Genomic DNA, 27,434 nt, shown 5'->3' with positions numbered 1-27,434 from the left:
ACAATATTTTGTACACAATTAGGATTATGCTATATATATTATTTTATGGTCTATTTTTCACTATATGTATGTATATGTGTGTACAATTATTTTTCCATGTCATTAAATATTTCTGAAAAAAGTTTTTAATGACTGCACCGTGGTGTGCCTTATGGATATTTTTGAACAGTTGCCTATGGAATGTCTGTATTCAGTTCTTCGTATTACAAATATGGTCTATAGCTCTATAAAAAAAAAACAGATTTATTGAGATATAATTCAGATGCCATAAAATACAACCTTTTAAAGTATATAGTTCAGTGGTTTTCAGTATATTAAGAGTTGTGCAGTGATCACCACAATCAATTTTAGAACGTTTTCATCACCCCAGAAGAAACCTGTACTCATCAGTGGGCACTTCCCATTATCTAATTTACGTCACCCCAGCCCTAGTCAACCACTGGTCTACTTTGTGTCTCTGTAGATTTGCCTATTCTAGGCATTTTATAGAAACAGGATCACATAATATGTGATGTCCTGTGTCTGACTTCTTTCACTTCATATGTTTTCAAGGTTTGTCCATGTTGTAGCATGAATGCGTGGTTCATTCCCTTTTTTGACCAGATAATATTCCCTTGTATGGATATCCCACATTTTGCACATTTTATTAATCCATATGCATCAGTTGATGGACATGGGATTGTTTCCACATCTAGGCTGTCATCAGTAATGCTGCTGTGAACATCTGTGTATAACATTTGGGGTGCATGTATGTTTTCATTTCTCTTGGACATACACTTGGGAGTGCAATGGCTGGGTCATGTGACTACTCTATGTTTAACGTTTTAAGGAACCACAACTGTTTTCCAAAGTGGCTGCCCTGCTCTAAAGCTTCCAGTTGCTTCACAGCTTGTCAGCACTTTATTATCCGTCCTCTTGATTCTAGCCATCCTAGTGGGTGTGAAGTGGTATCTCATTGTGGGTTTGATTTGTGTCTCCCTAATGACTAATGATGTTGAGCAATATTTCATGTGCTTATGGGCCATTTGTGTATCTTCTTTGGAGAAACGGGTAGTCAGATCTTGTGCCCAGTTTTTACTTGGGTTATTTGTCTTTTTATTATTGAGTTGTAATAGTTCTTTATATATGCTAGATATGGATATAGGAGACATGGTTTATAGATATGTCATTTATGGATATTTAGTTTTAAAATATTTGCTGCCATTCTATGGGTTGTATTTTCATTTACTCAGTGGTAGCCTTGGAAACAAAAATGTTTTAAATTTTTATTAAGTTCAGTTTTTCTTCTTCTTCTTCTTCTTCTTGTTCTGGTTCTTCTTGTTCTTCTTCTTTTGGTTGCTTTTGTGCTTTTGGTGTTGTAGCTAAGAAACCACTGCCTAATTGAGTTCACAAAGATTTACTCCTATGTTTTCTTCTAAGAGTTTTATAGTTTTAACTCTTACATTTAGGTCTATAATCTACTTTGAATTAATTTTTCTATATGGTATGAGGTAAGGTTCCAACTTCATTCTTTTGTATGTGAATATCCAGTGATCACAGCAGCTTTTGTTGAAAAGACTGTTTTTCCCCTCACTGAATTGTCTTTTTTTTTTTTTTTTTTTTAAGATTTTATTTTTTTGACAGAGAGAGACACAGCGAGAGAGGGAACACAAGCAGGGGAGTGGGAGAGGGAGAAGCAGGCTTCCCGCGGAGCAGGGAGCCCGATGTGGGGCTCGATCCCAGGACCCTGGGATCATGACCTGAGCCGAAGGCAGGCGCTTAACGACTGAGCCACTTAGGCGCCCCTCCCCTCACTGAATTGTCTTGATGTCTTTGTGGAAATCAATTGAACATGAATGTAAGGGTTTATTTCTGGATTCTTAATTCTAGCCTGTTTGTCTATATGTCTATCCTTATGTCAATAATCACACCTGTCTTTATTACTGTAGCTTTGTATTAAATTTTGAGATGGGGGAGTGTGAGTCTTCCAACTTTGTTCTGTTTCAAGATTATTTTGGCTCTTCTGGATCCCTTACATTTCCATGTAAATTTTAGGATCAAGTGGTCAATTACTGGAAAAAAAAAAACTTACTGGGAATTTGATAAGGATTCTGTTGAATTTATAGATCATTTTGGGGGAGTATTGCCATTTTGTCAATATTAAGTCTTCCAATCCATGAACATAGAATGTCTTCTTTAATTTCTTTCAAAAATGTTTTGTAATTTTCGGTGTGCAAGTCTTGCATTCCTTTTGTTAAATTTATTCCTAAGTATTTTATTCTTTTGGTGCTATCATAAATGGAATAGTTCATTTTCAGATTGTTCATTGCTGGTGTATAGAAAATACAAGTGATTTTTGTATATTGATCTCTTATCCTATAACCTTGCTGAACTCACTTATTAGCTCTAATAATTTTTTTTTGTGTGGATTCCTTAGGGTTTTCTCTATACAAGATCATGTCACCTGTAAATAGGATAGTTTTACTTCTTCCTTTCCAATCTGATGCCTTTTTGTTGTTGTTGTTGCTGTTGCCTAGTTGCATTGGCTACAGGCGCCATTACAGTGTTTACTAGAAATGACCAGAGCAGAGATCTTCTAAGATAGGGGGAAAGCTTTCAGTCTTTGATCATTGAGTATGATGTTAGCTGTGGGTTTTTCGTAGATGCCCTTTATCAGATTGAAGAAATTTCCCTTTATGTCTAGTTTGTTGAGTGTTTTTATCATGAAAGAATGTTAGATGTTGTCAAATGCTTTTTTCTAATGAGATAATCATATAATTTATCCTTCTAATATGGTGTATTACGTTAATTGATTTTCATATGTTAAATCAGCCTTGCATTCCTGGGATAAATCCCACGTGGTCATGGTATACACTCTGTTTTTAATATGTTGCTGGGTTTGGTGCACTAATATTTTGTTGAGGATTTTTACTTCCCTATCCAGAATGGTTATTGGTATAGTTTTTTGGTGATGTCTTTGTCTGGTTTTAGTATCAAGGTAAGACTGCGGGGGGGGGGGGCGGGTTATAGAGTAAGTTTTGAGGTGTTTCTCCTCTTTTACTCTTTGGAAGAGTTTGTGAAGCATCGTGTTAATTCTTTAAACATTTGGTAGAATTCACCAGTAAGCCATCTGAGCCTGGGCTTTTCTTTCTAGGATGTTTTTTTTCATTACTCAATTCAATCTCTTGTTACTCTATTGTTTTAATAGATTTTGGTAGCCTTTACTTGTTCTTCACTTTCTTCAACATGGCATCTTTTCATTGGAGCCCTGGCAAACAGCCCTGGTGGGAAAGGAATGATGCTTATCTACTTAGTTACCGGTTTCAGAAAGGATGACTTTGAGGACTGGTCTCTGTTTTCTCGCACAGTCATACTTTGAGCAGCAGCTCATCCCATGGCCTACAGTAAACTCAGTACATGTTGCCCTCAAGGGAAGCGGCACTTCCTATATTTGCAACTGATTGACAAAGTCAGCCCAGTGGAGGAGTCCTGGGTTTCCCTGCCAGGAAACTGCCAGCCCTGGCCAGCTTTTAAGCAGAAGGAATGACTTAAGCTTCTAAGTCAGAATGATCTTTCTGGCACAGAATGGAGAATCAGTTAGAAGGAATGAGAGATTATAGGGAAGGAGACAGGTGTCGGACAGGTGAACTGGCTTTGGGCCCTTCCCCTCTTGTTCTGCGTTCCAGGGGGCCTGACTTCTGCAAGCTGTTTCCAAGATGCCCTAGTCAGTTGGTTTCTGCCTGGATTTGGCCAACAGGAAGCATCGGCAGGAAATTGGGGAGCAAGAGGAGAGAGCAGCCAGGGTATTTCTCTTTCTCTCTCTTTCTCTATGCCTCCAGCAGCACCTCTGACAACACTTGCATCTCTTCGTTGCCCCAGCTGTGGTGGTCTGACAGACTCACCCCCCCCCCCCCCAGAGTTTTCGGCTCCCAGGAGGGAGCTTCTGCTGTGTTCTGTCTCCCACGCGCTGGGCCCAGCTTCTGGGCTCTTGTAACCCCATCTCCTCCCTCTGTCCTTTCTAGCCCTAGGAAAGTTAGTGGCCTCCTGCTGCTTCAGAATTCTGGGATGCCATACCATCCTGTTTGGCGTCTCATCGGTTTCATCCCCTTAAATCTCCTTTAGTTGAAAGAACTAGAGCGATACTTTTGTCCTAGCTGGATCCTGACAGATATTGTAAAAGCCCGGTTTCCAGCAGGCCAAAGAGACAGTGTGTACGCTGGGGGAGCTGCAGTGGGAAGGTGGTTGAGGGAGGAATCAAGATGACTGAGATTTTTAGCTTCATTCACTGGGCAGGGAAGGATGTTAAACCAGGTTAAGGATTATAGGAGGAGGAGCCAGCTTCCCTTGGAGGGTGGGGGAAGATACTGGGGTGGAGGGGGACATGGTGACACCTCTGTGACCGCAAGGGGGTGCTGTGCAGGGAATCAGTCTAATTCTAGGGCCTTTGCTCAGCACACCAGTCGCCAGGCGATGGGTTTGTTGGTCAGGATTTAGGAATTGATTGTGTATAGATTTGGTCACAACCCAGCAGTGGCTGAAGCTCACTCAGAGGAACACAGAGACGGAGGAAGGCAAGAAGTGAACCCCGAGCCCTGGAGGCCCCAGGATTCACCAGGGGGGCTCTCCTATCGGCAGAGCACCCAGCAGGGCTCGGGGATACTGAAGGCGGGGGACAGACACAGATGACACAGAGCTTTTCCCTGGGCTTTACAGGGCCTAAAACACAGGAGCATTTGTACCCTTTTGGCAGATTTATATTCTTAAGTAGGATGAGTGAAAATGTGGTGAAAGCAGTAAGTAGACAGTGGCCTGAGTATCAGGACAATTTTTAATGTTCCGTGGAAAATTCCATGCTCAGGTAATCAAGAGTGCAGCCCTCTGCCTCCCCCCAAAGCCATCTTTTCCCTTATCCCTGAAGCTCAGGTTCTTGATGAGTGCTCCTGCTAATCAAAGCAGGTCTAGGCATGGCCAAGCATTTTTTCAGACTCTGGAGGCTATGCCCTGGTCTTGCCAGGGCGACCCCATGGCCTGCTCTGTCCCACCCATGCTCTGCTCCAGGTTGCTTGCCGGCGCCCACCTACCGGCCCTCACGTCTCCCAGGCCCCCTCCCCACCTCTGCTTGTCTTCTCCCTCCAACCAGGATCTCCTCCTCCTCCGTGAGGAGTCCACCCTCGGTGACGTGTCAGTGACAGCCTCTCCAGCTCTCTTGTCCACTTCAGTCTCTCCTTCCTCTTCCGCTCTATTTATAGTTAGTACCATGCAATTTGGCATTCGGTTTTTGTTTAATTATTTCAAATCTGTCACTTGCCTCTCTCAAACTAGATTGTGTGTTTAATTAATTCATTAAACTGGCAGATATGTGGGTGCCTACTCCGGGCTGGACTCTGAGGCTGCTCATGTCTAAATTTTCTGTTTGGTGGCTCCATATTTGCAGGATCATCCCATTAGATCATCCCAGTCTGTGGACTATCTTTTAGGTTGTGGGGCTCTAGAGAGCCCGTCTCCCGTGGCACCTTTTCTTTGAAAGCCAGTGACTCTTTGGGTATCCCTGATGCCATTTTTCTCCCCTGCATTGTGGACTAGCTGCTGTATTTTTCACTCTTAAGATCTGGGTCCTTACTACTAGGATCTCCTTGGGGCCTAGACTCATACAAAGCTGGCCAGGTTTTTAAAAGATCATTTAATTCATACTCCTGTTTAATATTTTAAAAACCAGGACTCCTGACTCCTCAGACGGTGCTCCCTCCACCAACACCCATCGCTTGGCTTCCATCATTTCCAAACCATGTCTGGTGTTCATTTTCTTCCCCCAAATGTTCCTGATGCTTCGGGAAAGAAAAAAGCATCCATATTTGGAAAGCTCAGAGCTTTCTGGGGGCGGGAGCAGAGCACAGACTGTTCTGTGGAGAAGGAGGGTGTCAGAGCTGGCTCTTGTTCTCTCCCTCACGCTGGGACTGGTGCAGAAGAGCGGGAAGCTGTGGGGGGGCCCGGGCTGGGCCTCCGGGGCTGGGCCTCCTCGGGCAGGGCCTTGACGCAGCAACCAGGCAGAGGCCTGCAGCTGCCCCGCAGGGTACACCGCAGCCTCACAAGACAGGGAGGGGGCCTCGGCTTTGGTGAGCCCTTCCTGTGGGCCTAGCGCCCTTAATCCGCACAACAACCCTGTTAGACAGAAGCGGGTAGGGTCCCCATTTACGAGGCGTGAGGGCTGGGTCCCCTGTGCCAGCCCCTGGCCCTTCTTCCTCCTTTGCTGTCAAGGGCTTGCTTCCTAGACTGCGGCTGGCGTATCGTGTGGGTAGGAACCCCCAGGTGACCTCCAGAGACCGCCCGAGCCGGACTCAGAGGCCGTGTCGTCCCCGGGGTTCCGGGGGTGCCTTGGGTTGCCCCGAGCGGCTCCCAGGAGCTCTTGGAGAACTTCCATCTCCCTGAGCAGCACAGACAGCACTCGGGGTTCCTATTTAAGCAGCAGAGTTCTTTGGCACTGTGGGCACGTTCCAGAACCGGAATTCCACAGAAGGCCTCGAGCGAGGCCACCTGCTCAAGGCTCCGTCGCGGGCCACACCAACGTGGACCGCGGCCAGCAGCCGCTCCAGGGCGTCCAGGCCGAGCCGGCCGCCGCCGCCAGGGGGCGCGGGAGCCGCGTCCTCGCCGGGCGCCCGGGGCCGCGCATGCGCCGAGCCCCCCCCCCGGCGCCCCGGCGCGCCCCGGCGCCCCGGCGCCCCAGCTCCCCGCGGGCGCCGCCCGCCGCCGCCCGCCTCGGGCAGCCTCCTCCCCTCCCCTCGCCGGCCGGTGCAGACGCCGCGGAGCCTCTGCTGCTCTCCCGCAGGCGTCCGCGGCGCTCAGTACCTGAAACATTCAGTGCAGGCATCCCCCGGAAGGGGAAAGCAGTGCCAGTCTGTGGGCTGCTCCTGGGGTTTCGCAGGAGTTGACACGGCTCCCTTTGATCACGCACCGAAAAACCCCCGGTAGTGAGGACTGTAGAAGCCCAAGGAAGATTTCCCTGGAGTATTACTTGGTAGATTAATGCACCAAGCTCGAAGTGAGTGTCTAGGCCTGACCTTTACGACTGGATATTTGCTAGTGACCCTGTGGGTATCCCGGAGGCACAGCACCGACGAGTAGCCACCAACAGTGCCGTTTCCCTGGCGGAGGAAGTCCCCCGTCCGCTGGGGGCCGTGCTCCAACTACTGTTCACCTGCTCTGGCAGTTAGCTCGTGGGATCAGGGCTCAGCGCTGACTCTGCCGGGACCAGTACCCCCTGTGTGACCTTGGGCAGGTCAGAAACCCTCTCTGAGCTTGGATTTCTTCATCTGCAGAGTGAGCAGAGAAGATAGGGGATCCAGTTTTTTTCCTGGAGAAGCTGCTTCCCTTCCCTTCCCTCCCCTCCCCTCCCCTCCCCTCTCCTTGCCTTTCCTTGCCTTTAGATCCCTTTGGGTACCGTGAAAAAAGCAGTTGCATAGAAAAGTGGAAGGGTGGAGGGAATAAGGTGATAGAGGGGGGACCGGGGGAGTCCTTGCTGAGTGCCTGCTTTTGCTAGTGTGCCAAACACAGAAAAAGTGGCTGGGGGGGTGCAAGAGTGGGAGGAGCTTTGAGGCCAGGGCATGGCGGGGGGGGGGGGGGGGGGGGTTGTGCAGCATAAGCCTTCCCACTGGTGATCTCAGGCCTCCTCCCAGCTAGATGGAACCAGGCTGCCACTGGTGGGAGGCCACATGCTGTGCAGCCACTCATCTCAGGTTGCTAGTCAAAGCTTCCTGTTTATATTTAGATGGTGTAAGAAGAGTAAGAGCCCTTTTATTGCCACTGACCCATATTCATATTTAATGTTGGTTGTGTTAATAGGCTCCTCATTGGTTCTCCTTTTGGAAGCAAGCAGAGACTCAGAGAGACCAAAGAAAGTTTGGGGGCTGGAGTCCTAGGCCAAGGTCCACTGAGGTGCTTGTTCTTAGTTCTTCTGTGATACCTGATTTGTCTGAGTCTCTGCACTTCTTACATTGTTTTGAAAATGTCTTTCTCCTCCATTGCACTAGAGGTGAGCTTCTCCAGGGAGAAGACCGGGGTCTGTTCTGTAAAGGCCAGCCCTCACCAGAGCACTGCACGCAGCGGGTGCTCTGTGAGAATTGTGGAAATGAAGAAAGGACAGGCACATCTGTTCACTGGCAGCCGTCATTCCTTGCTGTAGTTGGGGCACCCAGGGCCTACACTTTGCACTATAGGGATCTCCTAGGACTATGAGTCAGTCTGCTTTTCTTAGGAAAGAAACTAGAGCTGAGACCAGAGTTTACATGGCATCATGAATGGTTAAGGTTGAGGGTGTGTGCTAAAATGTTAACTGCGTTTAATTCCGAATGGTGGGAATATGGATGATTGTTATTTTCTTCTCAGTACTTTTCTTTTTCGGACACCTCTCAAAAAAGGTGGTTTGTCGTTGCCCCCGGGAAAGGTGCTTGTTGGTAGTAGTAGTTACCATTTATTAAGTACTTACTTCACTGTGTGCCAGGCACTGGGCTAAGCCTCATAGTAATTGGAGCAAGTGCTATTATTCCCATTTACTTGACGAGGAAACAGAGAGGCTCCAAAACACTGAACAGCTTTCTCAAAGCCACCGAGCTAATCAATGGAAAAGCAAGGCTTTCTGAGTCCAGGTCTGTCTACTCAGAAGCCCTTGTATTTTCATTTCTTAATATTTTACCCAGCAGTGTGGCAGTTAGATAGTAATGTGATTTTTTTAGAACAAAGATTGAAAGTAATATAATACTTTAATATTATATAATTATAATAATTATGTAATTATAATAATACCCCATGTTCTATATCAGTTTTGTTCTAGGTATATATTCAAGAGAATTAAAAACATATGTCCACACTTAGGATGAGCATTGAGTAATGTAAGGAATTGTTGAATCACTGCGTTGTACACCTGAAACTAATATTACACTATGTTAATTACACTGGAATTAAAATAAAAAACTTAATTAAAAAAAGCAAAAAGAAAACAAAAGAACAACAACAAGAACACATATGTCTACACAAAAACCAGTACATGAATATTAATGGCACTGTTTTTCATAATTTCTGGAAAGTGCAAACAACCCAAATGGCCATCAGTTGATGAATGGATGAATAAATGTGTGATACCCGTACCGTGAAATATTATTCAGCAATAAAAAGAATAGAGTTTTTGGAACTAGATTGCCAGTGGGACTGTAATAATATTATGACTGTAATAAATGCCATTAAATATTTAAAAATGGCTAATTTTATGTTGTGTGAATTTCCCCTCAATTAAAAAAAAAGGAATGAAGTTCTATACTTGGTATAAGAGGTACGAACCTTGAAAACACGCTGAGTGAAAGAAGCAGAGACAAAAGGTCTCATACGGTAGGATTCCATTGACATGAAATATTCAGAACAGGCCAATCCATAGAGACAGAAAGTGGATTAGTGGCTGCCAGGGTCTGGGAGGAGGGTGGAATGGGGAGTAACTGCTCATGGGTATGGGATTTCTCTTTGGGGTGATGAGAATGTTCTTGAATTAGCTAATGGGACTAGTTCCACAGCTATGCGAATATGCTAATACCACTGACTTGTGATTTTTTAAACAGGTGAATTTTGTGGTATTTAGGTAATATCTCAATAAAGCTGTTATTAAAATATGTATAAAAATACAGCAAATTAATAAAATGCTCCCACTTGGAGACCTTCCAGCCTGCTGTTACCTAAAGATAATAGTGGTCTTGAGGGTGTGTCCTAAAATGTTAACTGCGTTTAATTCTGAATTTAATTTTTCAGGGGCTTACTATATGTTGGGTACTGTTCCAAGCACATAACATTTTACATACAAAGTCAGCTATGGGTTGGAAACCAGGGAGTCTGGCTCCAGAGCCCAAGTTCTTAGCCTCTACATAGTATTGCTTTACCTATAGAGACGGGTAAATCAGAGACATGAGAGAATGTAATGAAAAAGCTAAGAGCAAAAACTCAAGTAAGAGTATCTGGTTGGAATCCTAGCTCTGACACTTAACAGTTGCATAATCTTGGCTGCGTTACTTAATGGTGCTGAGACCAGTCTCCTCATCTCTAAAATGGGATGATGGTGAATCCTCTCTCAGAGCATTCTTGTGAAGGTCAGGTCAGTTATGCCAAACTCTCAGAAGTGTCTGGTGTGTAGCTAGTATTCACTATGTGTTGTTATTACTATTATGTTGTTACTAAGTAGTGACTTAGTGAGCATAAGTTCAAATTGCAAACTCCGTGAACATTTTAGGTTGAATTAACATCTCATTTGCTCACAGAATTATGGAAGGGGCTTTGAAATGTCATCTGCTCTAGCAGGTGAATGTCTGATTCAGGGTCTGGCATCTTCTTTTATGAGTGGCATGTGCGTGCGTGTGTGTGTGTGTGTGTGTGTGTGTGTGTCCACGCACATCTTCTAAGGAGAAGATGCTGACTCCAGAAAAGAAGACAGCAATTTCCAAAAGCACCTAGAAGGGGCCAACTGAGTCTCCCAGGCCAGAGACCACTAAAAATCAGAGAGGCACTGGATTGACAGGGACTCCATAGGAAGTCTGGGCCAGCCACCCCCACGCCCACGCCCACCCCCACCAGCATGTGGTGGTTTCCATTGGTTTCTCCTCTCTATACCCTGTTCTTCCTCTGAGTTGAGTACGTGTGACACCTGTGGGAACCTGGCCATTCTACAGGTGAGAGCACAGGACCAGCAATCTGGGGCTGCCTTTGCCAGGACTTTGCTTTGAAGATCTTGACTCTCTTTTCCTGAGTTTCTTTTCAGCCTTGGAAATTGAGATCCCTGGAAATTGTCTTACTGTCTTTGAAGTCCATACCGCAAGGCTGGGTGATCAGAGACAGGGTATTATGAATGACGTTTTTCTGGTACTTCCAGTTATAAACTCCCTTATGGGTCATGTTACAGCAAAGCATCAGAGTAGAGTGTACCTGTCCTGGGTCTGGCTTCCAGAGATGTGGTTAAGATAAACGAGGAAACAATGCCTAATGTTGTAGTACATAGTTCATGTAATTATATTTTATGGACTTCTATCACATTGCGTAACGTTATAAGAAATTAATTCCTTGTTCATTTTAATGCGATTTAAAAAGTCAAAATATTTGTTTTGGCTGTTAGTGGTGCAAAGTTCTACAGCTCAAGCTGGTCTCCCAGTAGTTGAGCCCTTCCCGATGCAGACAAGGAGCGGAAGGGCCAGTGACCCTCAGACCTGCGAGGGTGGTGCAGTGCTGGGTGGGAGAGATCCCTGCCTCTGGGCCCCGGACCTTGACTTCTGTGCCTTTACAATTTGAAACTCATTTTTATTGTCCTTGCTCTTATCAGACACTGAATATGCTGTCAGCAGCTCAGTGAGACTGGATGTTGTGAGTAGGGTTCTGTGGTCAGATAGCCCAGGGTTCGAAACATGGCTCTATCATTTACTAGCTCTGGAGCCCAAAGTTCAGTCTTATCTGTAAGGCGCTGTTAACACCTTCCTGGCAGGGTGGCGGTGGGGATTATAAATGGGGCTTGTCAAACCCAGGCAGAGTGCTGGGTGCAGAGGAGGCCTTGATTCATGAACCTTTATCATTGTCGAAACTCTTCAGTCTTAACATACCCAGATCACGCTCCTCGCTGAGGCTTCTCAAATTTGAACAGTCCTGAAAGAATTGGAGGGTGATTACCCTTCCGAAGTTTTTGGCGGTGAGATGTATAGCTTTCCACTTCCTCAGCCAGACCTCCAGCCATGTCGAGCCCTCGGTGTTTGTTTCTTCCCTTAGGATACTGCCTGGGGCAGGATACATGCCCCCACTCCTGGGCCCTCTTACCACATCCTTCTGGCCCCTGCACACACCCTCGGCCTGTCACTTCACTTTTCTGAGACGTTCTTTTTCCACAAGATTGGAAGGAGGATGGTGCCTATTAAACAGGACCAAATAGGCCAGTGTCCACGGAAGAGCTTCGAAAGCAGTCAAGTGTGATCTACCTGCTTTTCTTATCCTGAATTTATTTAAATGTTAAACCCTTCCTAGGCAGGACCTTTCAGAAGTGAGTCTACCTGTGGGAATTCCCTCCTGGGGCAGGGAGATAGCGTTTGTGTCCAGTGGCTACCCAGCATTCTGTCAGTCGGAGCACACGGTCCGCCCCGGTTTGCATCCCTGCTTTGAAGTTGGCCGCGATGATCGGGCAGCGAGCGCTTGATTTCCACTCTTTGCCGGCACCTTGGATTTTGGAGGTTCTGAGCTTATCAAGATGTGCGTTAGGCATGACTGTCAGACCAGCTATTTGTCAAGTCTGTTTTTCACTTTCTTGGTCATGCATTTCTCTGGAAAAAAGAAAGTAACTCAAAACATTACTGATGATTGCTTTCCAAACTGACAAGGTGTCATCTGACATTTTAAGGGGAGCCAGTTTGGGCCATGACCTCAGGACTCGCTTCTCAGACAGTGTTGATCTGATCCCAGACGCTGGAAAATTTATAGTCTAGTCAAGAGGTCCTGTAAGTAGCTTCTGACAGAGAACTGAATATTCTGGAACTGAGCTGCCTAGCCACGAATTCACTGTGGTAAATCAAGACCCTACTACTGCTCTGGGATGTGCCTGGTGACAGATGGAGAGAATGTCATAGCATTTGGGAGAAGGAAAGGAATAATGTTCACCATAAAGGGCCCCCTACCTAAGAATGGACTCCTTGCCAGGGACCCATTTGTCCTTGGTGTCCACATATCTCCCTAATTAGAACACAGGCCCAGAGAGAACACCAGTCTCTCCTCACAGCAGAGGATTAAGTTGTGTAACTAGTTTGAGTGTTCTTACCAACTATTCATGTGATGGATTGCAGCCCTAGATGACTGGATTTCAAATATTTCAGACCTCCAAATACAGATGGTAGACAAACTGTGTTGAACTAGATTTGGCTTTTCTTTGATTTAGTGGGCCTGGCGGGTCCCTGTGGGCCTTGGTCATCTTCAGGAGCGTTAGCAGTCAGGGGCCAGACTGCAGTGTTACCCAGTGCCAAAGAATAGACCCATTTTATTTTCCTGGCCCTTTGACACACTCTGGAGAATTCTTTTTTCTCTATATTAATTCCTGATAAACCTGCACATTATTTGGTTATTTCTCATACAAGCAGAGGGCAGATTATGAAATAATTTATCGCTTTTTGTTGTTTTCTGGTGGTTTAAATTTTCACAAGTGAACACTTAGGGCACATTTAGGAAGCTCCAGTCAAGTGCATGCTTCTGAGTAGTTTTAGAGCTGGTCTGCCAAGTGGTGAATTTGTTCGGTTTTGTTTTGTTTTGTTTGTTTTTGAGTATAAGACAATTTGTTGTGATAGTAATAATATCTTAACAATAATAATAGCAAACTCTTGTTGAGTGCTTTATATAAATAAACTCAACTAATACTCCCATTGAGCGCGTTCAGTTTATCTTGTATTCGCCTCCAAAGAAAATTTCAAGAGGTCGTAACAGAGTTCACACTGGAGAGAGGCTGCTTAGTGATTTTTTTGCAACTGCATAAACAAAATTAGCTCTAAATGGGAAGGGATTGAATATTGAGCATCTAGGACTGGAGGGGCATTAAAACAGGTATTAGAACTGTATTCCTTCCATTTAAAAATTGAGTAGAGACTTGCAAGATAAAAATAGACATAAGTCAAGTTTCTAGAATTGAAAACTTCAATGTTTGAGATGCAGAATACACTGGCTATGGTTAATGGCAGATTAGACATTGAAGAAATTGGTGAAGTTGAAGGCATAGTAATAGAAACCATAATGAAACAGAGAGAAAAATATTCTTTTTAAAAAGTGGAGAGAGCAAGGTGCCTGGGTGGCTCAGTCGTTAAGCGTCTGCCTTCGGCTCAGGTCATGGTCCCAGGGTCCTGGGATCGAGCCCTGCATCGGGCTCCCTGCTCTGTGGGAAGCCTGCTTCTCCTTCTCCCACTCCCCCCTGCTTGTGTTGCCGCTCTCGCTGTGTCTCTCTCTGTCAAGTAAATAAATTTTTTAAAAAATCTTAAAAAAAAAAAAAAAAGTGGAGAGAGCATAAGTGAGCTGTGGGGTAACTTTAAATGCCCTAATATGCATGTAATTGGGGTCCCCTAATGAGGGGGATAGATAAAAAATTTTTGAAGAAATAATGGCTGAACATTTTTCAAATTTTATGAAAACTATAAATCCTCAGATCCAGAAAGCTCAATGAAGCCCAAGCATAAGACACATGAAGAAAACTGAACCAAAACACTTCATAAGCCAAACTGCTCACAACCAGTGATAAAGAGAAAATCTAAACAGCAGCCAGAAAGAAAGACACATTACATGCCGAGGGACAAACATAATGGTCGTAGATTTATTGTCAGAAACTGTGCAAGTAATGACATATCAGATAAAGGGCTAGTGTCCAAAATCTATAAAGAACTAATCAAACTCAACACCCAAAGAACAACTAATCCAATCAAGAAATGGGCAGAAGACATGAACAGACATTTTTGCAAAGAAGACATCCAAATGGCCAACAGACACATGAAAAAGTGCTCAACATCACTCGGCATCAGGGAAATCCAAATCAAAACCTCAATGAGATACCACCTCACACCAGTCAGAATGGCCAAAATTAACAAGTCAGGAAACAACAGATGTTGGCGAAGATGCGGAGAAAGGGGAACCCTCCTACACTGTTGGTGGGAATGCAAGCTGGTGCAGCCACTCTGGGAAACAGTATGAAGGTTCCTCAAAAAGTTGAAAAAAGAGCTACCCTATGACCCAGCAATTGCACTACTCTGGGTATTTACCCCAAAGATACAAATGTAGGGATCCGAAGAGGCACCTGCACCCCAATGTTTATAGTAGCAATGCCCACAATAGCCAAACTATGGAAAGAGCCTAGATGTCCATCAACAGATGAATGGATAAAGAAGATGTGGTGATATATATATACACACACACATAGTGGAATATTATGCAGCCATCAAAAAAGGAGAAATCTGCCATTTGCAATGACGTAGATGGAACTAGAGGGTATTATGCTAAGCTAAATAAGTCAGTCAGAGAAAGACAAGTATCATATGATCTCACCGATATGAGGAATTTGAGAAACAAGACAGAGGATCATAGGGGAAGGGAGGGAAATATGAAACAAGACGAAACCAGAGAGGGAGACAAACCATAAGAGACTTTTAATCTCAGGAAACAAACTGAGGGTTGCTGGAGTGGAGGGGGGTGGGAGGGATGGGGTGGCTGGGTGATGGACATTGGGGAGGGTATGTGCTGTGGTGAGGGCTGTGAATTGTGTAAGACTGATGAATCACAGACCTGTACTCCTGAAACAAATAATACATTATATGTTAATAAATAAAAAAAAAAAAAAAGAGAAGAAACCATGCAAGTGAGAATCTAGGGGGGCAACACCTTTAGAATACCGGGTGGGCGGGGAGTGAACCATCAGCTTTGAATTCCATACCTAGTGAAAATGTCTCTCAAAAATGAGGGCCAAGAAGAGCCTTTTTCAGACATACAGCAGCTGAAAGAAACCATCATTAGCTGGACTGCAACCATGAGAAATGTTAAAGGAGTCCCTTTACATAGAAGGAAAATGATACTGGAAGGAAATATGAATCCACACAAAGGAAGGAAGGGCGCTGGAAGTCACAGCTATGTTGATGGCTGTATGCGTTCTTCCTTATTATTTAGATGTCTTTAAAAGATCATTGATCGTTTTAATGAAAATGATAACTCTGTAGGGTGGGACTTACAACCTGTGTGAAAGTAAAATGTATATAATGAGAGGATAAAGACTGGAAAGAGAGGAACAGAAGTATGCAGTTGTAAAGGTGTTGGACTGTATGTATGTGATGTGACTTCTGGACCGTGATGAGTTAGGCCCTAAAGCAACCACTGACAGTTCTGCTCGGAGATGTCAGTACCCGTTTCCATACGTAATAGAGCAAGTACAAGATCCTGGAACAAAACGGTCTACCAGTTTGACCTAATTGACATTTATATGACACTCCACCCAACAACAGAATACACGTTCTTTTCAAGTGTAATGGAACATTTACCAAGATTGACCATATTCTGGGCCAGAAACAAGTTTTATAAATTGGAAGGGTTCGAGTGTTCCCTGACCTGTGTCAACCCTCAGGTCAGTGATTCACTAGAAAGCTCAGAATTCAGAAAAGCTGTTCTACTCAGTTTCCGTTGATTACAACAAAAGGCTACAGATTACAATGTGTAAAGGGAAAAGGTGCTTAGGGTGGAGTCCAGGAGAGATCAGGCTCAAGCTATCAGTGGTCTTCCCTGAGTCGGCTCCCGTGGACAGCACTTAATTCTCCCCCGAATGTTGTGGGACAACACTTACAGAGTATTGCCAGTCAGGGAAGCTCACTCCAACCTTGGTGTTTTGAGTTTTTATTGGAGTTCTGTCATGTAGAAATGGAGCACCCATGGAACCTAATTATTCAGTGTTTAGTACCTCCAGAGGTCAGACTGATACAGCGTGGCCCACAGCCTTCACCATAAATCACATTGTAAGTATAACCATCTGGTATGGCCTGAGACCTCAGGTATACAAAGACACTTTTATGAGGTGTGATATTCCAGGGGTTTAGAGGGTATTCCCCAAGAGCTGCACAAGGGCCAGTCCTTACTTTGGAATGTGCAGAGTTTGAACATCCCAAGCCTGCTTAGCCTTTATCTGCACAGACCATAATGGAATTAATTTAGGAATCAATGATAGAAAGATCTTGGGAAAATCCCCAAGTATTTGACAACTGAATAATACATTTTTTTTTTAGTTTTTTTATTTCAGTTCAATTTAATTAACATATATTGTATTATGAGTTTCAGAGGTAGAATTCAGTGATTCATCAGTTGCATACAACACCCAGTGCTCATTACATCAGGTGCCCTCCTTATGCTCATCACCCAATTACCCCATCCCCCTACCCACCTCCCCTCCAGCAACCCTCGGTTTGTTCCCTATAGTTAAGAGTCTCTTATGGTTTGCCTCCCTCTCTTTTTTTTGTCTTATTTTATTTCTCCTTCCCTTCCCTTATGTTCATCCGTTTTGTTTCTTAAATTCCACGCATGAGTGAGGTCATATGATAATTGTCTTTCCTTGACTGACTTATTTCGCTTAGCATAATACTGTCTAGCTCCATCCACATCATTGCAAATACCAAAATTTCATTCTTTTTGATGGCTGAGTAATATTCCTGTGTGTGTGTGTGTGTGTGTGTGTGTGTGTGTGTGTGTGTGGATAAAGAAGATGTGGTGTGCATACATACATATTTATCCATACCTCTGTTGATGGACATCTGCGCTCTTTCCATATTTTGGCTATTCTGGACATTGCTGCCATGTGCCCCTTCTTTTCACTACATCTGTATCTTTGGGGTAAATACCCAGTAGTCCAGTTTCTGAGTCGTAGGGTAGCTCTATGTTTAACTTTTTGAGGAACCTCCATACTGTTTTCCAGAGTGGCTTTACCAGCTTGTATTCCCACCTACCGTATAGGAGGGTTCCCCTTTCTCCCCATCCTCACCAACATCTTTTGTTTCCTGACTTGTTAATTTTAGCCGTTCTGACTAGTGTGAAGTGGTATCTCATTGTGGTTTTGATTTGTATTTCCCTGATGCCGAATGATGTTGAGCATTTTTTTTACGTGTCTATTGGCCATTTGTGTCTTCTTTGGAGCAATGTCTGTTCATGTCTTCTGCCCATTTCTTGACTGGATTTTTAAATAAAGATTTTATTTATTTATTTGAGAGAGAGGGAGCACAAGTGGGAGAAGGAGAAGCAGACTCCCCACTTAGCGGGGAGCCTGACATGGGGCTCGATCCCAGGACCCTGAGATCATGATCTGATCTGAAGGCAGTCGCTTAACTGACTGAGCCAACCAGGTGCCCCTTGATTTTTTTGTTTTTTGGGTGTTGAGTTTGATGAGTTCTTTATAGATCTTGGATACTAGCCCTTTATCTGATAAGACATTTGCAAATATCTTCTCCCATTCCATAAGTTGCCTTTTAGTTTTGTTGACTGTTTCCTTTGCTGTGCAAAAGCTTTTTATCTTGATGAAGTCCCAATAGTTCATTTTTGCTTTTGTTTCTTTTGCCTTTGGAGATGTGTCTAGCAAGAAGTTGCTGTGGCTGAGGTCAAAGAGATTGCTGCCTGTGTTCTCTTCTAGGATTTCGATGGATTCCTGTTTTAGGTCTTTCATCCTGGATTTACATTTAGGTCTTTCATCCATTTTGAGTTTATTTTTGTGTGTGGTATAAGAAAGTGGTCCAGTTTCATTCTTCTGCATGTGGCTGTCCAATTTTCCCAACACCATTTGTTGAAGAGACTGTCTTTTTTCCATTGGATATTCTTTTCCTGCTTTGTTGAAGCTTAGTTGACCATAGAGTTGAGAGTCCATTTCTGGGTTCCGTATTCTGTTCTGTTGATCTATGTGTCTGTTTTTGTGCCAGTACCGGACTGTCTTGATGATTACAGCTTTGTAATAGAGCGTGAAGTCTGGAATTGTGATGCCTCCAGCTTTGGTTTTCTTTTTCAAAATTCCTTTGGCTATTTGGGGTCATGAATGAAAGAAGAGAAATAAAATCATAAATAATAATACATTTCTAGAGAAGAAATCAAAAGTTAAATTAATATTGTGAACTGAATGAAAATAAAAACGACAGTCAATCAATATTTGTAGGATATTGCTAAAGCAGTACTTAGGGAGGAATTTATGACTAAATGCCTATATTAGGAAAGAAAAAAGGTCTTAGATTTATACTTTAACATTCACCTTAAAAAATTAGAAAAGGAAGAGTAAATCAAATCCAGTGTATGCACAAGAAAGGAAATAATGCAAATTAGAGCAGAAATAAATGAAATAGAAAACAGGAAAACAATAGAGAAAAATTGGTAAAACCAAAATCAATGAAATAAAAAAATCTTTATTGAGAGTTTCAATAAAACTGATAAACCATTAACCAGACTGTTCAGGATAAAAAGAGAGAACACAAGTCGCCTAAATCAGGATGAGACAGGTGCCATCATTAGAGATTCTATAGATATTAAAGGGATCAGGGAATATTATAAAAAACACTATGTCGGTAAATTTGACAACTCAGAAGAAATGGATAAAATACTTGAAAGATATAAACTATCAAAGCTCAGTTAAGAAGAAAGAGATAATCTGAACAACCCTATATCAAAGACATTGAATTTATAGTTAAAGAGCTTCCCACAAAGAAAACTCTAGATCCAGATGGCTTTCCTGGTAAATTCTACCAAAAATGTAAGAACAAAGTAACAATTCCCCACCAACTCCTCCTGAAAATTGAAGAGGAGGGAATATTTCTCAAGTCATTTTATGAAGTTAGCGTTTACACAAATACCAAAACTGTTACAGGAAAACTACGGACAAATAGTTGATGAGCTATTTGTTCATCACATAGATGAAAAACATTTTAAGCAAAAATTTAACAAATCAAATCTGACAATATAAAAAAGAATAACACATCATGGTCAGTGGGGTTTATCTCAGGAAAGGAAGTTTGTTTTACTATTTGAAAATCAGTCAATGTAATTCACCAGGTTAAAAAACTAAAAGAGAAAAAGCTATACAATTATCTCAGTGGACAAAGAAAAAGGATTTGAGAAAATCCAGCATCCATTCTTGATATAAACTCATAGCCAAATTGGTGTAGAAGAGCTTTTCCTTGACCTGATAAAGGGCATCTGTGAAACACTCATAGTTAACATCAAACCTAATGGTGAAAGACTGAGTGCTTTCTCCCTAAACAGGAATGAGATAAGGATGTCTGTCCTCACCACTACATTCAACAGTGTGCTGGAGGTTCTTGTATAATAAGGCATAAGGCAATACATAGAAATAAAAGGCATCCGGATTAGAAAGGATGAAGCAAAACTGCCTGTATTTGCAAACAGCATGATTGTCTGTGTAGAAATTCTGAGGGAACCCACAAAAACGGTGGTAGAACTAATAGGTAAATTTAGCAAGGTTACAGAATTCAAGATCGGTCAGTATTCAGTAATCTATTGTATTTTTTTAAGGATTTTTTATTTATTTTGGGGGGGAGGGGCAGAAGGAGAGGGAGAGAGAATCTCCAGCAGACTCCCCGCTGAGCGAGGAGCCCAGCATGGGGCTCGATCCCATGGCCCCAAAATCATGAGCTGAGCTGAAATCAAGAGTCAGACACTTAACCTACTGAGCCACACAGGCGCCCCCAAAATCTATAACAATGAACAAAAGGAAATTGAAATTAGAACAATACCATTTACAACACAGTAAATATGAAATACTTAAGGGTAAATCTGAGAAAAGGTTTGCAAGGCATGTACACTGAAAACTACAAATCATTGTCAAGAGATGTTAAAGACCTACATAAATGAAGAGACATGTTGTGATCATGGGTCAGAAAACTCATATGGTTAAGATGCCAGTCCTCCCCAAATTGATCTATAAATTCAACATAATCTCAGTCAAAATCCCAGCCAACTTAAAAATATATATATTGACAAGCAGATTTTATATGGAAATGTAAAAGACTAAGATTAACCAAGAAAACTGATAAAAGAGAACACAATTGGAACACTAACACTACTTTCAAGATTTATAAAGGGATGGGAGTCAAGACAGGGTGATACTGGCATAAATATAGACAAATGGCTCATTGGCACAGCACAGAGAGTCCAGGAAAGATTGTGCCCATCTGATTTTTCAAAAAGTGCAAAGGCAAATCTTTGATAAGTGGTACCAGCATACTTGGCTATCTATCTGTAAAGAAGTAAACGTCAATCTCTACCTTGCAACATGTACAAAGATTATTTTCAAATGGATCATAGACCTAGATGTAAAACCTAACCCTATAAAAGTTTTACAAGAACATATAAGGAAAAAAAAACCTTTGTAGCCTCAGGCTGGGCAAAGATTTCTTAGATATGAAGCCCAAAGCACAATTTAGAGGAGAAAATATTGATAAATTTGATTTCATCAAAATTCAAGATTTCTAATCTTCAAAAGACCTGTTAAGAGAATGACAAAACTTCATAGCTGAAAGAAAATATTAGCAAATCACATATCTGATAGAAAACTTGTATTCACAATACATAAAGAACTCTCAAAACTCAGTAATAAGAAAACAACCCAATAAAAATGGATAAAAGATTTTAATAGACATTTCACCAAAAAAGATACATGGATAACAAATAAGCACATGAAAGGATGGTCAGTATCATTAGTCATCATGGAAACGCCCATCAAAACCACGAGATAAGCACTTCACACCCATTAGGATGGCTATGATAAAACAGACAGCAATGAGTGTTGGGCAGCATGTGGAGAAACGGAACCCCCCCCTGCCCCGGCACTGTAATTTGTTGATGGGAATAGTAAGATGGTATTGCCACTTTGGAAAACAGCTTGGTATTTCTTAAATAGTTAAAAATAAATGTATTATCTGACCCAATAATTCCACTTCTAAGTATATACCCATTAAAAGAGAATTAAAAACATATATCCACACAAAAAACTATGAATGAATGTTCATGGCAGCATTATTCATAGTAGCCAAAAAGTGGCAACAATCCAAACGTCCATTAGTGGCAAATGGGGAGATAAAATGCAGTCTATCCATACAGGAATACAAAGAAATGGAGTACTGCTACAATTTGGATGCACATTGAAAACATTGTGCTAAGTGAAAGAAGCTGGACACAAAAGGCCACGTATTCTATGATTCTGTGTTTATGAAATGTCCAGAGAAGGTAAATCTATGGAAATAGAAAACAAATTAGTGGTTGCCTGAAGCAGGGGGTGGGAATAGGGATTGACTTCTTTGGGGCAGAAAGGATCATTTGGGGATGATGGGAATGTTCTCCAACTGCACTGAGTTGATGGTTACACAGCTCTGGGTTTATTAAAAGTTGTGAGGGGTGTGCTCAGAGCAGGGGGCCTGAAGAAATGGCCCCTCTGTTTACAACACACCCAAAAGGAATCTGGGTTCATTGTGACAAGGGGCACAAAACTTGTGGCCTTCCTATGTACAAATACCCTACATGTGTCACAAAATAAAAATAAAATCGAGGTTGTTGAATTGTACTTAAACTAGTGAATTGTATGGCATATAAATTATCCCTCAATAGACCTATTTAAAATAAAATGGTGGGGGCGCCTGGGTGGCTCAGTCGTTAAACGTCTGCCTTCCGCTCGGGTCATGATCCCAGGATCCTGGGATCGAGCCCCGCATCAGACTCCCTGCTCCGCGGGAAGCCTGCTTCTCCCTCTCCCACTCCCCCTGCTTGTGTTCCCTCTCTCGCTGTCTCTCTCTCTGTCAAATAAATAAATAAAATCTTTAAAAATAAATAAATAAAAAATAAAAATAAAATGGTGTACAGTAATCAGGACAGCATAATATTGGGGAAAGAATAGACAAAGAAATAAATGGAACAGAACAGAGAGGCCAGGAATATACCCATTCAACTATAGTCAACTGATTTTTGACAAAGGTGCAAAGGCAATTCAATGGGGGAAAAGATAGTTTCTCCAACAAATCGTGCTGGGCACAACTGGACATCTACATCCAAAAGACAAAAATCTAGACACAAACCTTAGACCTTTCACAAATGTTAACTCAGAATGGATTGTAGCCCTAAGTGTAAAATGCAAAATTGTAAAACTTCTAGAAGATAACACAGAAGAAAATCTAGGTGACCTTGGGTTTGGCAGTGGGGTTTTATATACCACACCAAGATCATTGTCCATGAAAGAAAAAACTGATAGTGTAGACTGTATTAAAACCAAAAACTCTCATTCTGTGAAAGACACTGTTCAGAGAATGAAAAGGCAAGTCATAGGCTGGAAGGAAATATTTGCAAATATTTGCAAATATCTGATAAATGACTTGTATCCAAAATATACAAAGAACTCTTAAAACTCAGCAATAAGAAAACAAACAACCCAATTGAAAGAAGGGCCAAAGATCTGACCAGACGCTTCACCAAAGAAAATATACTAATGGAAAATAAGCACCAGAAAAGATGCTCAGCATCATATGTCTTTAGAGAACTACAAATTAGAACAACAAGGAGACACTACTATACACCTATTAGAATGACTAAAATTGGGGCGCCTGGGTGGCTCAGCTTTTTAAGCGTCTGCCTTTGGCTCAGGTCATGTTCTCGGGGTCTCCTGGGATCAAGCCCCACGTCGGGTTTCCTGCTTAGCAGGGAGTCTGCTTCTCCCTCTTCCTCTGCCCCTCTCCCCCTCCCCCCCCATGCTCTATCTCTCACTCATGCTGTATCTCAAATAAATAAATAAAATCTTAAAAAAAAAGAATGACTAAAATCCAAAAAACTGATAAACCAAATGCTGACAAGGATGCTGAGCAACAGTAAGTCTCATTCATTGCTGGTGAGAATGCAAAATGGTGCAGCCACTCTGGAAGACAGTTTGGCAGTTTCTTACAAAGCTAAATAGAATATTGTTTCAAAGCATTCATAAACAAAGTATATTTATTTAGCTGTTTCTTACAGAATCTCACTCCTAGTATTTACCCATTTGAGTTGAAGACTATGCTCACACAGTAACCTGCACGTGAATGTTTATAGCAGCTTTCTTCATAATTGCCACAACTTGGAATCAACCAAATTGCCTTTCAATGGATTAATGAATAAAGGGAATATTATGCAGGGACGAAAAGAAGTGATCAGGCCACAAAGAGACGTGGAGAGACCTTAAATGCTAAGTGAAAGGAGTGAAAGAAGCCAGTCTAAAAAGGCTGCATACTGCATGATTGCAACTGTGTGGCATTCTGGACAAGGCAAGACCATAAAGACAGTGAAGAGATGAGTGGTGGCCAGGGGTGCAGGAGGAGGGGGGTAGGGATGAATAGGTGGGGCATGGGACATTTTTAGGGCAGTGAATTTATCTGTCTGGTGCGGTAATGGTGGACGCATGACATTATGAATTTGTTAAAACTCATGAACTACAGAACACCATGAACCCTAATGTGGTTTAACTATGGACTGTAGTTAATAAAAAATAAGATTAAATAAATACAAACAAAAAAGTCATCACGATGTAACACCGAAAAAATGTTTTGCTTGTTATATGCCAGTTTTACCTCCATAACAGCTGTTAAAAAAATAACAAAATCTTTGAGACATACCTTCTGTGACAGACCAGTCACCTCTGAGCTCCCAGGCACGTGGTCTGCAATTGTTGGCTCCTTGTGAATAGAAGTGGTTTCTCTTCCTTCCCGTTCCGTTCCGTAGAACCATTTCTCACGGCTTTTTACAGCCCGGAGGGACAATCACTGTTTGATGAGAGCAGCTTGGAAGAGGCCATTCTGGAAATGATGACGCATCAAACTCTGGGTCATTTGCTGATGCTTAGTGTGTCTGGGGCCCTGTCCGGAGTGGCGTTTGCTCTGAAAGTCAGCGACTAAGTGGATGGGTGTTTGGCAGGCCAGAGACCTGAGTTCTGAGTCCTGTTGTGTTGTTACCTGGCTGCCAGGTTTGGGGCAAATCACTTACTTTACCGAGGCCCATCTCAGCTTCTTTGTACAATGAGTGGGTTTTCTGGGGGAATTTCTCTGGCTTCTTCCAGTTCCAGACCCCATTTCTGTCAATATCAAACCTTCTCCCACACTTTTGCCTGGAGTGGAATGTGTGTCTTGTGTGTATACATGTGTCCCAGGGCACTTGGCACAGCAGAAGCCCTCTCGTGTGGGGGCACCAGATGCCATCCCCGCAGTGTGCCCCCTCTCCGCCCCAGGTTGTGGGTGGAGACCCGGGGCCCGGCTTGCTCCAGGCTGGTGGCCCAGGGCAGGCCCAGAGGTTGGTGGCAGCCAGGCACCAGCCGTTCCTCCCAGCGCTGTTGTTCTTTCAGCCCTTTGTGCTTTCATACGTCCCAGCCCTGAACTCTCTCTTGGCAAAGAGGATCTCCTCCATCTCCAAAGAAATGCCCACAAAGCAGTTCTGGTATTTTCTTAGCCCACTACTGAGCTGTGGTCTGTAATGCTATTGTGATTCCAAAACTCTAAGGCTCCAAGTTAGAAGATTTTCCTAGTAACTGAGACCCCAAGAGCATTTAACTTTTTTTTTTTTTTTTTATGTTGAATTAGTTCAGTGGACATTTTGGGGTAGAAGATATCTTCAGCTGGTATTATGCTGTGAGCCTAGCTTTGCTTACTTTAAGGACCTTGGGACATAGTTGACTGAGAAGCTCCGTGAGGTCTGAATGGGGTCATGGTGAAGTACCTGATCAGATTCTCAACCTGGATATCAAGGTCAAATGTCCTTAATGAGGGAGGGTAAAGGGCAGAGAATCTGCTTCTTTTGACAGTTTGTGATATCCTGGGACCGTCTTCAATATTGAAAAATTAAGCTCCATGAAAAACAACTCAGCCAGGTTTTATATGTTTGATTTTTTTAGGACTTTGTTTAGAGAAGTTGCCTGTTTCCTCTTCTACCAGTAACCTCCACGTGGACCGGGAACAGGATGTCGTCACCTGTTACGAGAAAGCAGGGGACATTGCGCTGCTGTACCTCCAAGAGACAGAAAGGGTAAGTGAGGACCATGTGTTTCTTCCAGTTGATAATTTTTAAAAATTTCAAATCCGACTGTAGAGAACTGTGGTCAGCCTCTGGAAAACCTCAACACATCTGCCTCTGGGTGCAAAGCTTTACTTCCATCCTTCAGTGCAAAGGAGATGCTGGCGATCGTGGCACCTTGTGAAGAGTGTTTGGGAAGCATTTTAACATCCTCAGAGCAGAAATGACAGTGTGCCCCGAAGCTGGTTAGTCATTCATGTTCTCCTACGCACAGTGGGGTGAGCTGCATTGGTACTTGCATGGATGAGATGCCAACAGAATGTACCTCTGGGGCTTGGGAGGCTTTACCTCAGTCGTTATGCGAAAGGTCTGCTGGGGACTCCCAGCTGACCTGCGTGGAGCGGGTGTGCATCCCCTGAGACCATCTGGGATGGCTTACTCCCAGCAGTCAGTGGTGGCCTGTGGTGGGGAATGAAACCAGCAGCTGACAAGCAGGGGGCCCCGAGCAGAGACACAGGGAGCAGGAGGCCCTGAACTCACACCCTCAGGCAGGGGAGGTTGGAGGCTTGTCTGTTCTGAACTTGTCTCTTCAGAAGGATCACTGCTCTTTACTGTTCCTTCATCTCAGCCTCAATTTTACCATCTGTGAAAAGAGCAGAATAGTGTCTACTCCATGGAGTTCTGGTGGGGATTATAAAAGATCATGTAAATAAAGGGACTTAGCCCAGATGCAGAAACACTGGATTCTTGGTAAATGTCACTTATTTTTTTTACTAATAACAATGGGTTCTGACCATCTCTGCTCCTAGCGGAGTTTCCTGGCGTTCTCACCAAGGCCCGACACTGAGATTTCCCCCCCTTTACACCCAAAGACATGTCCTGTGAGATTATTTAAAATAATGAGAAATCCTGTGAGACTTTGAAAATGATCCAAGTCTTGTTTCCCATCAGTTTGGGGGGGGGTTCTCTGTTTCCCTAAGGATTAGAATGATTAGCTTTGTTCTGTTGTCAGTGTATAGATTGAAGTCATTTTTTTTTTTTTTAAAGATTTTATTTATTTATTTGAGAGAGAGAGAGAGCACATGAGAGGGGGGAGGGTCAGAGGGAGAAGCAGACTCCCCGCTGAGGAGGGAGCCCGATGCGGGACTCGATCCTGGGACTCCAGGATCATGACCTGAGCCGAAGGCAGTCGCTTAACCAACTGAGCCACCCAGGCGCCCGATTGAAGTCATTTTTTTTCGCAAGTCTTCTCATAGTGGGTTGATGTGTGTGACGAGGATCAGAATTGCTCTGTAAGGGGCGGGCAGCACAGGTGAGAGCCACAGAGAGGAGTAGGGGAGAATGATGGGACCAGCTTTGGACCTGGCCAACACCAGCATGGGTTCTAAATCACGGGTCATGATGTCTGGGAACTCAGGAAGGTACTTGATCATCTTGCCAAAATGTCCTATCAGAAGGCTATTATGAGAAAGGGATTTTTTGGTTATTCAGAGTTTATGGTATGATCTTTAGAGAAATGATCATGCAGCCTGCTTTTAAAATCCACACGGTCCTCACTGTGTGCCTCCTTGATAGCCAGTGCTTGGAAGTGGAGAAGTCTGCTTAGTGCAGCCAAGCTGTTCTTGTTGACCCCACAGCCCTTTTGCCACATAGGGGCCCTTGCTTTGCACCTTACTCTGCCTCCCGGCAGAGAGGAGGTGCGTCTGTTACACGTGTCTTTAATGACATGGGGATTGGCAGATCTGGATGTACTTCCTGTTGTGTTCATATATAATCACCTATTCACTGTTGGGTGCTCTGGCCAGACCATCAAGGAGACTTGTATAATCATGGGATTTTTTTTTAAAGATTTATTTATTTATTTATTTTGGAGAGAGAGAGAGAACATGAGCAGG

At 43.2% G+C, this 27,434-nt stretch overlaps 1 protein-coding gene and 1 non-coding gene across 12 annotated transcripts in view; both read left to right on the top strand.

Annotated features, from left to right (window-relative positions):
* The window catches only part of TTC7B (tetratricopeptide repeat domain 7B), a 247,390-nt gene that overhangs the window by 40,005 nt on the left and 179,951 nt on the right, over positions 1 to 27,434 (top strand). For 9 of the 11 annotated variants that reach the window (XM_036064449.2, XM_036064446.2, XM_036064452.2 and 6 more), the window contains one exon: positions 25,421 to 25,551. In XM_036064449.2, coding sequence (XP_035920342.1) covers positions 25,421 to 25,551 — 131 coding nt within the window. Of the gene's footprint in view, positions 1 to 6,984; positions 7,016 to 25,420; positions 25,552 to 27,434 lie in introns of those variants that run through there. The other 2 variants (XM_078054098.1, XM_078054101.1) reach the window with 2 other exon arrangements.
* LOC118518030 (small nucleolar RNA SNORA11) lies at positions 21,916 to 22,045 on the top strand. The gene has a single exon (XR_004908418.1). It is a non-coding gene; the product is annotated as a small nucleolar RNA SNORA11 (small nucleolar RNA).

The sequence above is a fragment of the Halichoerus grypus genome, chromosome 8 (genome assembly GCF_964656455.1).
Source record: "Halichoerus grypus chromosome 8, mHalGry1.hap1.1, whole genome shotgun sequence".
Lineage (NCBI taxonomy): Eukaryota > Metazoa > Chordata > Mammalia > Carnivora > Phocidae > Halichoerus > Halichoerus grypus.
This window is presented reverse-complemented; position numbering and strand designations above follow the sequence as displayed.